This window comes from Cherax quadricarinatus, chromosome 97 (genome assembly GCF_038502225.1).
Source record: "Cherax quadricarinatus isolate ZL_2023a chromosome 97, ASM3850222v1, whole genome shotgun sequence".
Classification (NCBI taxonomy): Eukaryota; Metazoa; Arthropoda; class Malacostraca; order Decapoda; family Parastacidae; genus Cherax; species Cherax quadricarinatus.
This window is the reverse complement of record NC_091388.1, coordinates 5,640,439-5,655,807: the sequence shown is the minus strand read 5'-3', so window position 1 is coordinate 5,655,807 and position 15,369 is coordinate 5,640,439. Positions and strand designations below refer to the sequence as shown.

The window sequence follows — 15,369 nt, the reverse complement described above, 5'->3', positions numbered from 1 at the left end:
CATTCCAGAAGTATGTTCAGGTGCCAGTACTGACCGAATTTGTTCCCATAAGGAATATTGTGAAGTAGATTAGTCCATTTCAGACCCCCAAACATACACGTACAAACGCACTTACATAAATACACTTACATAATTGGTCGCATTCGGAGGTGATTGTTATGCGGGGGTCCACTGTATTTCAGTCTGACTTGGACTGTTAAGTCATGTGACTTTAAAAAAAGTGTAATAGCACCAGTGCAAACAAACCAGGGAACAAGTGGTATTTGAACCCACGGCAGTTGAGTGGTAAAAATCCAGGCCAGTATGTAAGCCACTCAGCCAGCTGGCTCTGGTAAGAAATATACCTAGTTGGTTGAATCTTATTGTAGCCAGCTGGCTGAATTATAACATTCACTGTGTGTTCAAATGTCATCCGTTCCATGGTGTGAAAGTCATGTGACTTAACAAGAAGGTACAATACTGTGACTGGAACAACACACAAGTAACCTGCACAGCTGAGAGAGGAGCTTACCACATTGTTTGTCCAACTTGGGCCAAAACGTCGCCATAAGCTCGTCTATCCTATGTGCAGGTTATTTGTGTACAGCAAGTCCTCGACTTACAAACACGTCGAGCATCTTCTGTATTTCGTTTAATATCACTGTTATATATCATTATACACAATACAGAAGGTCCCCAACATGTTCATAAGTTGAAGACTTTCTGTATTATGAATATAATATACAATTCATGAGGTCCCCGATGTGTTCGTAAGTCGAGGAATTGCTGTATTGTCATGTGACTTGTTAATGGTCTAAATCAGACTAAAACATTATAAGTTTGTCTCCTAAATGCAGGTTATTTGTGTATCGTTGCATTTGATGCCTCCTTTATATAATTACAGTACAGCCTCTCCTCACTTAGTGACGTACTCGTTTACCGACAACTCAGACTTACGATGGGCTCTGACCAATATGCATACCTAAATAATGTATATTAGAGCTGATTTTCTCTATTCTGTTTATTACAGTATGCAGTACACTACTGTATAAACATTTAAAAATATACTAGAAATGTTATGAATGTTGCAGAGATGACACTAAAAGAATATCATAGATGGTTGACACAAACCCACTACCATTATAATATGCTCCTCACTTTGCGAGAAGTTCGTTCACCGATGAGGTCTAAGGAACGGAACTCCATCATTAAATGAGGAGAGGCTGTATTCCATTTTTTCACCACTGTGTATTTGTGAAGAGAAATTTCCCAGCATCCCTTCAGTTGCATTTGTTTTTAATTTACATCAGTGGTTGATTATTATTCCTGTTGAAGCTACTAAAAAGCCTTTATCTATTTATTCATATCCTTCATATCTCTTATCATCTCTTCTTTTTATCAGCCAGCATTTGTATCTTTGGTTTCTCAAGCTTTTAACATAATTTAATTTTTTAATAGATTACCAGGTATTTGTTGAATAAAGGCATAATACCTTGTTAGCTCTCTGATTTTGTAAATCATCTTTGGATAGTTAGGCTGCACATTGGAGACTTGGTGTTGGAATGTACCGGACCTTATGTACAGTTCCAGACATGCAGTAAGATCACAGTAAACAGGTGATGTCACAATATGCAGAACAACCACTCTGAAAAATAGTGAAATTCCAAGTGTTTTTGAGATTTCTCACATTATCAAGCAACAGTTTCTCGATAATGCCAGAAATTACGTAAGTGCTTGGAATTTCACTGTTTTTAGCAGTGGTTTTTCAGCATATTAGAAGTGATGTTTCAACATTCCTGCTGAAACATTTCGTATAAATGCCCTCGGCTGTACATGAGCGTCTTATTCCGTATACTGCCAGAATCGTCATACCATTTTTCAGTTTTCTGGTGTATAATTGTTACCTTTCATTGTAAGATTTTTATCCTAGCTGTGTCTGATAGTGTATTTAATTATTATTCAAATCAGATTAGAATTTTATTCCTTCATGTATACAAACTGTAGTTTAAATATAATATGGTATTGTCAAGCACAGAAAAGTCACTAACATACATAAACATTTCTAGCAGACTAATGCTAATGTTTACACAATACTTAAACTAAACATAGATTATGGAATGGTGAATTTTAATTGTGTATTATTACATAAAAGAGGTGGCAAAAATAAAAAAAAAAATTAGAGGGGTTGCAAAAAAAAAATTATTAAAGTTGATAGAATTTACAAGAGTACAATTTTAAGTAGGTATTAATGCTTTAAACTGATTTAGTGATCTTAAGTTAATTAGGATTTCTTAAGTAGTTTAAAGCTGTAGTTTCAAACTACTGTCTTTGTCGTGTCTTTTACCACAAATACTCTTTTCGTATCAACAGACGAAGAGAAAATTCGGGAAGAAAATAAAGACTTCATCAACGACGACGAGGAAGAGGAAGACGAGGGTGGCTCTGGGTCCGACAGTGAAGGCGAAGGCAAGCGAAAACGACGGGACGATGACGATGATCTTGAAGGAGACATCCTTGATGACGATGATCTTGATCTCATCGAAGAAAACATTGGTGTTAAACTTGACAGAAAGGTTAGTTCCTCCCTACATTATTAAAATACTCAAAGTTATTCCCTGAAGAGTGTGAAGTATGTTGCACTAGGCCTGGTGTATACCTGGAGGGGGTTTTGGGGGTCAGTGCTCCTGCAGCGCTGTCCTTGACCAGGCTTGGTGGTGGAATCAGGACTTGATCAACCAGGACTGGTGGTGGATCACAGCCTGATCAACCACTCTGTTACTGCTGGCTGCATGTAAACTGATTTATGAACCACAGCCCAGGTGGTCAGGTACTGACTTTAGGTGCCTGTTTAGCTCCCTCTTGAAGACAGCCAGGGGTCTTGAAGATAGCCAGAAATCGTGAAGACAGTCAGGGGTCTATTGGTAATCCCCTTTACGTCTTTTAGTGTACTCATGGCATCCCTGATTTTGACTGGGGGATGTTGCACAGATCCCCAATGGATTGTCCAGTATATACCCATAATGGGGCGGGTATTGAGAACTTTTCAAAACAAGGGAAATAATGCCAATGGTGACACTCTTCAAATTGCTAGTGCTCCCTCATTTAGAATATTGCTTAATGCAGGAGAAATATCAGAGCTGGAACAAATACAGTAATTTAGTTGCCAGTAAAGCACCTAAATTACTGGGAGCGGAGGAGAGAGATACATAATGTATACTTGAAAAGTACTTGAGGGCCTGGTCCCAGATCTGCACACTGCCATAATAACATACTGGAGTGAGAGATATGGGAGGAAGTGCAAAATAAACCCATTGAGGAGCAGAGGTGCAGTGGGGACAATAAGGGAACACTGTATCAACATCCGGGGCCCCAGACTATTCAACATCTTACCAGAAGGTATCAGAACCACAGCTGGAACAAGTGTAGAAGCCTTCAAGACAAAACTGGACAAGTATCTTCACCAGGTGCCAGATCAGCCAGGCTGTGATGGATATGTGGGTCAGCAGGCCTCCAGCAGCAGCAACAGCCTGGTTGACCAGGCAAGCACCAGACTAGTTAGCTACCAGTATGACTTCACCAGTCCTATTAGGTACCAGTATGACTTCACCAGTCCTGTTAGGTACCAGTATGACTTCACCAGTCCTATTAGATACCAGTATGACTTCACCAGTCCTATTAGGTACCAGAATGACTTCACCAGTCCTGTTGGTTACCAGTATGACTTCAAAAGATGTCAATAGCTTGGTTTTATTTTACATATGGATAGCTAGCAACACTGTAGCTGATAGTATGTCAGTATCTGACATTATATAATGTACTATAACCATAGTGACACTAGTATGTCAGTAATAGACACAGTAATATATAATCATAACACTAGTATATCAGTATCAGACATATATAAAAATGATCACACCAGCATACCATTATCAAACATACTATGGTATATAACCATGATAACAGTACAGGGAGTGACTTTAAAGGAGGTTCTTGATACTGGTCAGAGGCTCTTGATTTTAGGAATCGGATTTATGCTACAATTCTTTGAATCAAGACTTAATGCCTTCCATTTCTTCAGGTGTTGTATAACCCCTACAGGTTTAGCATTCTACAGTCACCTTAGTGTGTATTTCACCGGGTTGTAGGCTATTGCTCTTACCATTATCCATATTTTACTTACAATAATAATTGACAGGAGTATGGTTCAAACCCATGGCAAGCCACTTCTAAAACTAATTGTTTACGATTGTGTCATCTTGCAAGTCACCCATTAAGTTTCAACCTGAAACCAAAACCATAAACTAATTTATTTAACAAACTTCTAATACAGTATATGACCAGGTCTCGAATAGTACGAATTTTGCTTTAGTGTGAAATTAATGCTAGTTTCCCCCAAACTCGTCAGATCATGCACAGAAATTATGTATAATTCAAATAATGCGAATTTGAATAATGAGACCACTTTCTGGGTTTCATTATTCGCACTAATAGAGACCACGTTGCATTAATAGCATAGTTGTCTTAATAGCATAGTTTTTAAAATGTAATTATATCAGAATAACAAATTTTACAGTGTCGAAGACGCTATATTTTTTCCCCGAAAATAAGTCTTGGAAATTTACCCAGCATCTTTGAGGTCAAAATACTATATTTTTTTTCTTTGTAAAATTTAGCCAATCAGAATTGGGGTGTGTCCTGGACACTGGAGTGTCATGTTTGCCATAAAATGCGGTACTTGTCGATCTTCATAAATATTTACAATTTTTATGTGAATGTATGCTAAGCCTATTAATTTTTGCTTGCAGAAAAAATTTAAACGCCTGAAGACCATTGTCGACGAAGATTCCGATGTGGAAGGGGAAGACGTGCAGGGTCAGATAAGAAAGGAGATCTTTGAAGGCTCTGATGTAAGTAAATCAAATATGCACAGCTTAATATGGGTTGTATTTATGTACATGCAGATTGTTAGAGACGTTTTATTACAAGTGGTCGTCGACTTACAATGAGGTTATGTTCCGATGAACCCATCGTAAGTTGAAAATATCATAAATCAGATATGCATGATAAGCTAAATAAGTAAATAACTACTGTCACTGAATAAGTAAGTAAATAATTATTGTAACTAACTAAATACTAGTATTCAAAAATAAATATGTAAATACAAGTTACGGACTTGCCACCTTCATGCTGCGTAATTATCTTAATCTTCATCTCCAAAGTAATTGTTGCCGCACCTTTTTAAAGTTGAAACACTGTAAGTCAAACCATTATAAGTCAAGGACCACCTATATTTTGTTTTATATACAGTGGACCCCCGGTTAACAAACTTTTTTCATTCCAGTAGTATGTTCAGGTGCCAGTATTGACCGAATTTGTTCCCATAAGGAATATTGTGAAGTAGATTAGTCCATTTCAGACCCCCAAACATACACGTACAAACGCGCTTACATAAATACATTTACATAATTGGTCGCATTTGGAGGTGATCGTTATGCGGGGGTCCACTGTATTGGATTATGTAGCAGATGTGTCATTTGAAAGAATGTAGGCTTGTTATTCCTGGTTAATTACATATGTTAATGTAGCTTAAACTAAAGCTGTCACACATTAGTGGCTCCAAGGAAGGCTGATGCCTCTTATAATCTCCATCACACTTATGCTCTTCATCTTTCTTCAGGACAATAACACTTCTTAACCCTTAAATGGTCCAAACGTAGATATACGTTTTTTCAACATCTGAAAGTATGTAAAAAAATGTAGATCTTTTTTGTTTTACATTTGAAAACGTGTAAAAAAAACTTTTATCTACTTTTTTTTTTTTTGTTATATTTGAAAATATGTAAAAAAGTAGATCTACTTTTGTAGCTACGAATTTGAACGTCGATTTGTTTGCACCGTTTAAGGGTTAAATGACCAATTTTACAATTTATCATGTAATCTTTCAGTTTTTGATGCTAGTCTTTAAAAAAAAATTTTTTTCCTTCATGTCAAACCACCACCTCTTCAAAAAATTGTTTTATAGAGAAGAAATTTTTTAGTGTTACAGGTGACATTGATACACACTTGTTTTAACATGTAGTTATTACATATACATCAAAGAGTTAAAACATACACATGAATGTATGCCTACTTCAGTATACCAGTATTGTATATTTCTTGTGGACAGTTACCTGTATGATAATCAGGGTGTAGTAAAGTACAACCATCCTGTCAAGCAAGTGTGAAATGGAAGTCTGTAATTGTTTTGCATGATGGTAGGATTGCTGGTGTCTTTTTTTTCTGTCTCCTAAATATGCAAGATTTCAGGTGTGTCTTGTTATTTCTACTTACGCTTTGGTCACACTACTCATACACACCCCTCTGGGTTTTCTTCTATTTTCTTAATAGTTCTTGTTTATTGCCTCTTATTTCCATGGGGAAGTGGAACAGAGTTCTTCTTGCATCAGCCATGCATATCATAAAAGGGAACTAAAATGCTGGGAGCAAGAGGCTAGTAACACCTTCCCCTGTATGCATTACTAAATTTAAAAGGAAAAACTTGTTTTTGAGGTGACCCTGCCTCGGTCAGATACAGCTGGCTTGTCAAAAAAGAGAAAGTGTTTCTCTTTTTTTGGGTCACCCTTCCTTGTTGGGAGACAACCAGCATGATAAAAAAAAATAATAGCATTAATAATAATAGTAATACCCTGCCATGACTGTTGCTGTAGCCAGCAAAGCAATGTGATAAATACAATATATAAAGTGAAATATCATAGAGTGTACAAACAAGTTTCATTGAGCTGTCTTATATGAAGTAATAATCAGCACCAGTGGTGAGAAGGATACAACTAGAAAGAAAATCTTACTTGTCTCTCTGCTTCTTGTCAACTTTGTGCCATTTGTGTCCTGTTATCACCAGTAATCAATTCACAGAATATGTGGGGATTTGAACCCATGGCAAAGCTAGGACGATGCATTATCCATTTTACTGGCCTCTTGAGAGTCACACCTCACCTGTACAGCGGGGCCCCGCATCTGCAGCACCTATTTTCATTGTTCCACATTTACATTGGCTGTCAGTTGAGCCGTTGTTCATTATGTTTGGTGATTTTACAGCTACGCTGATATCGATAGTTGCATAAGGGAAGGATGACTGGCGCTGTATTTAGAGCTGTATGACCAGGACCCTACTGTACTGTGAACTGACATTTGTCATTGTACTACCAGGGCCCACCTATACTGTGAATTGTTGACAGTCATGTCAATGTATGAACAGAGAACTCCTGTACTGTGAATTGTTTACAATCGTGTCATTACAGTTTTGCAGGTCACCAGTAACAAGTGTACATTTTATTGCAAAAGAGTGAGATTTAATAGTGGCAGTAATTTCATGTCCATGTCCGCTTCAGTCTTCATACAGTAGAGTTCCCGTATCTTTGGATTCAGTTTCCTCAGTATCACTTATCCGTTCTTTGCCTTTACCCAAAAATAACCCTCAATTTTGCTTAATAATGGCCCCAGAGCACAAAAGTAGTGATGGTGACAGTTGTTCAAAGCTTAAGAGAAGCTGTGAAGTTCTTCCCATCAGTGAAAAGTTCTAATTCTCCACTTACTGTGTGTGTAATTTATCAATTAAACTTACCATAGATAGATGTATATAAACAAAGAATGATTTACATATAGGGTTCACTACTATCCAAGGTTTCTGGCATCCATGGTAGTTCTTGGAATGTATTACCCGCGGATATCGAGGGACTGCTGTATTTACGTTTAACCCTTTAACGTTCCAGCTTCAAAATAATGGAAGGATTTAGACTTAATTCTAGATGCTATAGAATGACCCTTTCTTACTCTGATGTCTTTTAAAGAGCAAAAAGGCACAATACTGTGACTGTAACACTACACAAATAACTCCCAAATTGGCTGACTTGGAACAAGTCATGCTGTGACTGTCATTGTGACTTATTAATGATCCAAGTTGAACCTAGACATCATCTTAAGCTTCTCTCTCCTACGTGCAGGTTATTTGCATCTCGTTACTTTTGCCATATCATTTGTAGTTTTAAAGTTTTTCAAAGAGTACAAATATTTGCTATTCTTACTTGCAAGGAGTTGGAAATCAGCCTCTTTTAGGCCTAGGGACTACACTGCTTCACATTGCTACTCACTTCCCTTAGAAAGGAGTTAGGCCTCTGATTGGTTACTTGAGGATGACAGCAAGTATCCCCTTTTAGCTAGAGGCAATGTCTGTAATTTTAAGTGTCCTGATTGGGCTCTGGAACTCTATAGATGTGGATTTTTAATGGGGTCTTGGATCGTTAATGGGTTAACACACTCGACCCCCTTGTATAATGAAGATAATTAGTACAATGCCCGCACTTTAAAGGAGGGGTTTGGGATATTGGCAGTTTGGAGGGACTTCTAAACTGTCATACCTGAGCACCTCTGCAAAGACAGTGATTGTGTGTGAGTGAGGTGAAAGTGTTGAATGATGATGAAAATATTTTCATTTTGGGGATTTTCTTTCTTTTTGGGTCACCCTGCCTTGGTGGGAGACAACTGATGTGTTGAGGAAAAAAATTAGTTATGCTGTGTAAATGGTACTTAGCAGTTAGTTGATAAATTAGACATATGTGCAACACTTGGGTATCTTTATTGTGGAATCGTTTTGCCACACAGTGGCTTCATCAGTCCATTACAAAGAAGAATGGTGAAGATCAGGAGCTTCTGGTAATCAGTCCCTCAGCCAGGAGTCACTGTAATCAGTCCATCAATCTTGATTAATGGACTGATTATATTGACTCCAGGCTGAGGGACTGATTGCCTGAAACTTTCTGATAGTCACTCTTCTCCATATTGGACTGATGAAGCCACTGTGTGGCAAAACGATTCCACAATAACGATACCCAAGCATTGCACATGTATTAATTTAACAACCGGATGGTTCTGTGAAGCATTTACCTACACTTAGCAGTTAGTGGTTTCTGTAACCTTCAAAGCTGTGATTTTTGTCCTACCATTTTAAATTCCATGCTTTTTATTTCCCCTGCATCCTGCCAACTTTAGGAGGAGATAGTAAGTTTGTGATTATTTCTAATTGATGTTTATATTGAACCAGGTTATACTTTGTTTTGTATACACAGTACAAAAATATTTTTGTAGTGAGTCTTCACTGTACTGTAGAAGTAACTTAAATGTGTAAGAAATACTGAGGACAGATGATGTGACATTTAGAGAAGATGGAGTAAATGAGATGGCTGGGAGGGTGTATAAATTAGCAGTGGAGGAAAGGAGGAGTAGGGGTCATCCTAGGAAGGGTTGTAGGGAAGGAGGAGTAGGGGTCATCCTAGGAAGGGTTGTAGGGAAGGAGGAGTAGGGGTCATCCTAGGAAGGGTTGTAGGGGAGGAGGAGTAGGGGTCATCCTAGGAAGGGTTGTAGGGAAGGAGGAGTAGGGGTTGTCCTAGGAAGGGTTGTAGGGAAGGAGGAGTAGGGGTTGTCCTAGGAAGGGTTGTAGGGAAGGAGGAGTAGGGGTCATCCTAGGAAGGGTTGTAGGGAAGGAGGAGTAGGGGTCATCCTAGGAAGGGTTGTAGGGGAGGAGGAGTAGGGGTCATCCTAGGAAGGGTTGTAGGGAAGGAGGAGTAGGGGTTGTCCTAGGAAGGGTTGTAGGGAAGGAGGAGTAGGGGTCATCCTAGGAAGGGTTGTAGGGGAGGAGGAGTAGGGGTCGTCCTAGGAAGGGTTGTAGGGAAGGAGGAGTAGGGGTCATCCTAGGAAGGGTTGTAGGGAAGGAGGAGTAGGGGTCATCCTAGGAAGGGTTGTAGGGAAGGAGGAGTAGGGGTTGTCCTAGGGAGAGTTATAGGGAAGGAGGAGTAGGGGTATTCCCAGGAATGGTTGTAGGGGAGGAGTAGGGGTCATCCTAGGAAGGGTTGTAGGGATCATCCTAGGAAGGGTTATAAGGAAGGAGGAGTAGGGGTCATCCTAGAAAGGGTTGTAGGGATCATCCTAGGAAGGGTTATAAGGAAGGAGGAGTAGGGGTCATCCTAGAAAGGGTTGTAGGGGTATTCCCAGGAAGGGTTGTAGGGAAGGAGGAGTAAGGGTCATCCCAGGAAGGGTTGCGGGGGGGGTTATAGGAGGCTTGGAATGCTAGGCACTTGAATGTTTAACAGTCTTGTATAACCTCACTAGATCAGAGTGAGTAGAAACAAGTGTTATTTTTATGACTTGACATGCTTTTGGAGTGCAAGCAAGATGAAGTATGACTGAGGTGGGAACTGCAAGCAAGATAAGTTATGAATCTTTGAGGTGGGAAGTGCAGTGCTTGCACTACAAAGGAAGGGTTTCAGTGCCCGCACTCCAAAGGAAATGTTTCAGTGCCTGCACTCCAAAGGAAGTGTGATGAATATGTTTCGTCTTGTTGGTCACTCTGCCTCGGTGGGAGACGAACAGCGTGTTAAAAAATAATCCCTTGACCCATCTGTTACTAGGCATGATCATCAGTGAAAAATGGTATGGTGATCAGGGCTGTGGAGCTAGAGTCGTGGAGTTGGAGGTAAATAAAGGACTTAGAGTTGAAGGTTTTATGTGCCAACTCCACAGCCCTGATGGTGATACCAACATTGTGGAAAAGGATACTTGTACACTGTATATAAGGCTCTTTTTCCATATTAATATTAGTAGGTTTAAAACCTCCATGGCAGCAGTGTTCCTTCATGCCTCCCAGTACATACACCAGTGTTCCTTCATGCCTCCCAGTACATACACCAGTGTTCCTTCATGCCTCCCAGTACATACACCAGTGTTCCTTCATGCCTCCCAGTGCACACACCAGTGTTCCTTCATGCCTCCCAGTACATACACCAGTGTTCCTTCATGCCTCCCAGTACATACACCAGTGTTCCTTCATGCCTCCCAGTACATACACCAGTGTTCCTTCATGCCTCCCAGTACATACACCAGTGTTCCTTCATGCCTCCCAGTACATACACCAGTGTTCCTTCCTCCCAGTACATACACCAGTGTTCCTTCATGCCTCCCCTCCCAGTACATACACCAGTGTTCCTTCATGCCTCCCAGTACATACACCAGTGTTCCTTCATGCCTCCCAGTACATACACCAGTGTTCCTTCATGCCTCCCAGTACATACACCAGTGTTCCTTCATGCCTCCCAGTACATACACCAGTGTTCCTTCATGCCTCCCAGTACATACACCAGTGTTCCTTCATGTCTCCCAGTACATACACCAGTGTTCCTTCATGTCTCCCAGTACATACACCAGTGTTCCTTCATGCCTCCCAGTACATACACCAGTGTTCCTTCATGCCTCCCAGTACATACACCAGTGTTCCTTCATGCCTCCCAGTACACACACCAGTGTTCCTTCATGCCTCCCAGTACATACACCAGTGTTCCTTCATGCCTCCCAGTACATACACCAGTGTTCCTTCATGCCTCCCAGTACATACACCAGTGTTCCTTCATGCCTCCCAGTACACACACCAGTGTTCCTTCATGCCTCCCAGTACACACACCAGTGTTCCTTCATGCCTCCCAGTACATACACCAGTGTTCCTTCATGTCTCCCAGTACACACACCAGTGTTCCTTCATGCCTCCCAGTACACACACCAGTGTTCCTTCATGCCTCCCAGTACACACCAGTGTTTCTTCATGCCTCCCAGTACACACACCAGTGTTCCTTCATGCCTCCCAGTACACACACCAGTGTTCCTTCATGCCTCCCAGTACATACACCAGTGTTCCTTCATGTCTCCCAGTACACACACCAGTGTTCCTTCATGCCTCCCAGTACACACACCAGTGTTCCTTCATGCCTCCCAGTACAGTGTTCCTTCACCAGTGTTTCTTCATGCCTCCCAGTACACACACCAAACAGTGTTTCTTCATGCCTCCCAGTACACACACCAGTGTTCCTTCATGCCTCCCAGTACACACACCAGTGTTCCTTCATGCCTCCCAGTACACACACCAGTGTTCCTTCATGCCTCCCAGTACATACACCAGTGTTCCTTCATGCCTCCCAGTACACCAGTGTTCCTTCATACACCAGTGTTCCTTCATGCCTCCCAGTACACACACCAGTGTTCCTTCATGCCTCCCAGTACACACACCAGTGTTCCTTCATGCCTCCCAGTACACACACCAGTGTTCCTTCATGCCTCCCAGTACACACACCAGTGTTCCTTCATGCCTCCCAGTACATACACCAGTGTTCCTTCATGCCTCCCGGTACACACACCAGTGTTCCTTCATGCCTCCCAGTACACACACCAGTGTTCCTTCATGCCTCCCAGTACACACAAACCACACAATCGGTCCTCAGCATTTCTTATCAAATTTTGGCTTGAAATTCATCAGTACACTGCTTATATTTGTGTGGTATGAGCATATACCAGAGAAATATTGTGTGGGTCTTACCTGTGTTATAATCATACAAAAAGGTTGCACTTAAATGGTATATTGTATTACGTACTTAAGTTATTCCAAAATATGTATTTAGTAAAACTAAGTATTTACAGTCATAACAGCAATCGTTTGTACTTCATAGCTTTTATTTATTCATCTTTTATGTATACCTGGCATTTATCATTAAATTTCTTGTGATCCTCCTTCATGGTCATTGTAAATTTAGGGAGTCATAATGTAACATTGATTACATATGCAGTGCAGTACTCACATTATGTAATCCACTTACAATATGTAATCCACTTCCCTAGATCTTCTCACTCATACAAGGTACACCTGTGAGAAATCTGTTGGTGTAAGACTTTCATCCGCATCTCTGCCGTACACCATATTACGTATTTTTAATTTGTTACCACAAGTTTTTTTATTTGTCGGATTATTAGATGGTATAATAACTATCTTCCTACCTCACTGTAGAGCTTCTCATGTGCAACCATCTCCTCACTCCTCAGTGTGTTTATGTGTATGTAAGATTCTGTACATTTTCTTAAAATCCTTACCATGCCAGCTTTTGACAGTATCCTGTAACTATTCCTTTGGTACTCTAGTTTATTGTCTGTCTCCTTTTTCATGTGTACACTTATCTCTGTACTCAGAGATGAGTATTAAGAGTTCTCTCTGATTCCAACTTATTGTTCAGAACTGACTTGATTCTCTGGTATCGCAGGATGAGGAGGAGGAAGGACCTTCAGCACCTCATCCTCCACAACAGGCTGAAACATATGCATCAGAAGAGGAGGAGGAGGAGTCTGATGGTGAAGAGAACTTCATCGTCGACGATGAAGGGAAGCCAATTGCCAAACAGAAGAGGAAGGCTATATTTGAGGATGAAGGACTGGAAGCTGCTCGCGATATCTTCGGTTGTGATTTCGATTATGGGGAATTTGAGCAGTATGAAGGTATGTTGTGTTACAAAGTTTGTAATTCAACCCCATGTGTGGAAGATGGAAAGTACAAGTGCTCCGGGACTTACAATGGTTTGACTTACGATATTTCAACTTTGCGATGGTGCAAAAGCAATTACTCAGGTGTGATTTCAGTTATGGGGAATTTGAGCAGTATGGAGGTATGTACAAGAAGGGTTTACAATACAGATAAGATGAATTAGACACATACGCAACATCTGGGTATCTTTATTTGTAGACGTTTTGCCATCCAGTGGCTTTATCAATACAAAGACATAATGTGAAGACTGTATGAAGGTATATAGTGTTGCAAAATTTGTTTGCAATTCAACCCTATGTGTAGTAGACAGAAAATACAAGTGCTTCTCAACTTATGATGGTTTAACCTACTTCATTTCAACTTTATGATGGTGCAGCATCAGTTACTTTGGAGATGAAACTTAATTACCCAGTATGAAGGTAGCAAGTCCCTAATTTGTATTCATTTATTGACTTTTCAGTACTGTATTTATTTACAGGAATTATTTATTTATTTAACCCTTTGACTGTCGAAAGGCCCAATCCTGAAGTGTCTCCTGGTGTCGCAAAATATTCGAAAAAAAAAAGTTATTTTTTCTTATGAAAATGTTAAGATTATTTTTCTGATTGTTTTAGTCCCCCCAAAAAAAAATTTCCCATCAGTACTTACCGAGATATAAAGGCATGAAGTTTGCAGAAAATGAGCCGCGTATGGCAACAGCGGCGACTGCCGCTCACCTGGTAAACTTTAGTTTATTTGTATTTGAAGTTTAGTTTTTTTTTTTTTCACTATTTTATTTTTTCACATAACTTATGTGGCCTATGAGACCAAAGTAAGGTGCAATGTACATATATACACTCGTTGTATACAACACAATAAGCACACAAACATAATTATCAATATATTGTTTACAAAACTTGTTTACAAAAACAATACAAAAAATTGTTTATTAGTATTGTTCTATAATATATATACCAGTGTACAGTCACCGAACATATTCCTAGAAGTTCTGCAGCTTGTGTAACTCTTTGAAACATGGTGTCATACACAGTGGTGTTTTACGCTCCTTCCTTACTTTTTTCCTTCCTTTCATCTCGTCCTTCCTTCATTCCTGCCTTCCCTTCTTGCTTCTGGTTTCTATAATATATATACACATATATAGTCACTAGATACTTTCATATAACTGCTATTATCTCCATTCATCAAGCTTGTCTTGTGTGCTAGTGTGTGGTTTATAATTTTGTGTCAGGAGTGGGCAGCTGTCAAAATGACATATTGTCTCATTACTCACTCCCCCTACTGCCTGTCAAAACAATGGGGTCGGATGCTGCTTCCCCTCCATTCTATCTAATTATATTTCTCCCTCATTCTATCTCTTTCAATCTCTCTCTCTCTCTGTCTGTCTATCTCTGTCTCACAGGTACACATAAATACAACTATACATAGTGTAAATTACCTAGGATAACCCAAAAAATCCAGACAAAGTGCTATACTCTGCTTGAAGATGTGAGTAAACGTGATGATGACACAGTCTTGTGGCTCTCTCTGAGACAGAGCTAGATGGATAGACAGGGAGCTTGGCAGACAGACAAATAGACAGACAGACAAATGTTTGTCTAGTCATCTAATCTTTCCTTATCAGCTCCACGCTCATTTATGCTTATCAAATGTCAGCTCTTATCAGATGTTATCTCCCCTTATCTTGTCACTGTCATGGGGTGAACTGTTTTCCATGCTTCAAGGGAACATATTATTACTTATTATTAGGTGGTATTATTATTATTCTTCTTCCTCCTCTTCCTCTTTTTCCTCTTCTTCCTCCTCCTCTTCCTCCTCCTGCTCCTCTTCCTCCTCCTCCTCTGCCTTCCTCCTTCCTCTGCCTTCCTCCTTCCTCTGCCTTCCTCCTCCTCTGCCTTCCTCCTTCCTCTGCCTTCCTCCTTCCTCTGCCTTCCTCCTCCTCTGCCTTCCTCCTCCTCCTCCTCCTCCTCCTCTGCCTTCCTCCTTCC

At 40.2% G+C, this 15,369-nt stretch overlaps 1 protein-coding gene across 1 annotated transcript in view; it reads left to right on the top strand.

The window, feature by feature from the left end:
- Positions 1-15,369, top strand: part of Spt6 (transcription elongation factor Spt6) — a 65,970-nt gene that overhangs the window by 4,675 nt on the left and 45,926 nt on the right. The window contains exons 3-5 of the mRNA XM_070105187.1: positions 2,350-2,552; positions 4,785-4,886; positions 13,107-13,338. Of these exons, the coding sequence (XP_069961288.1) occupies positions 2,350-2,552; positions 4,785-4,886; positions 13,107-13,338 (537 nt within the window). The remainder of the gene's footprint in view (positions 1-2,349; positions 2,553-4,784; positions 4,887-13,106; positions 13,339-15,369) is intronic.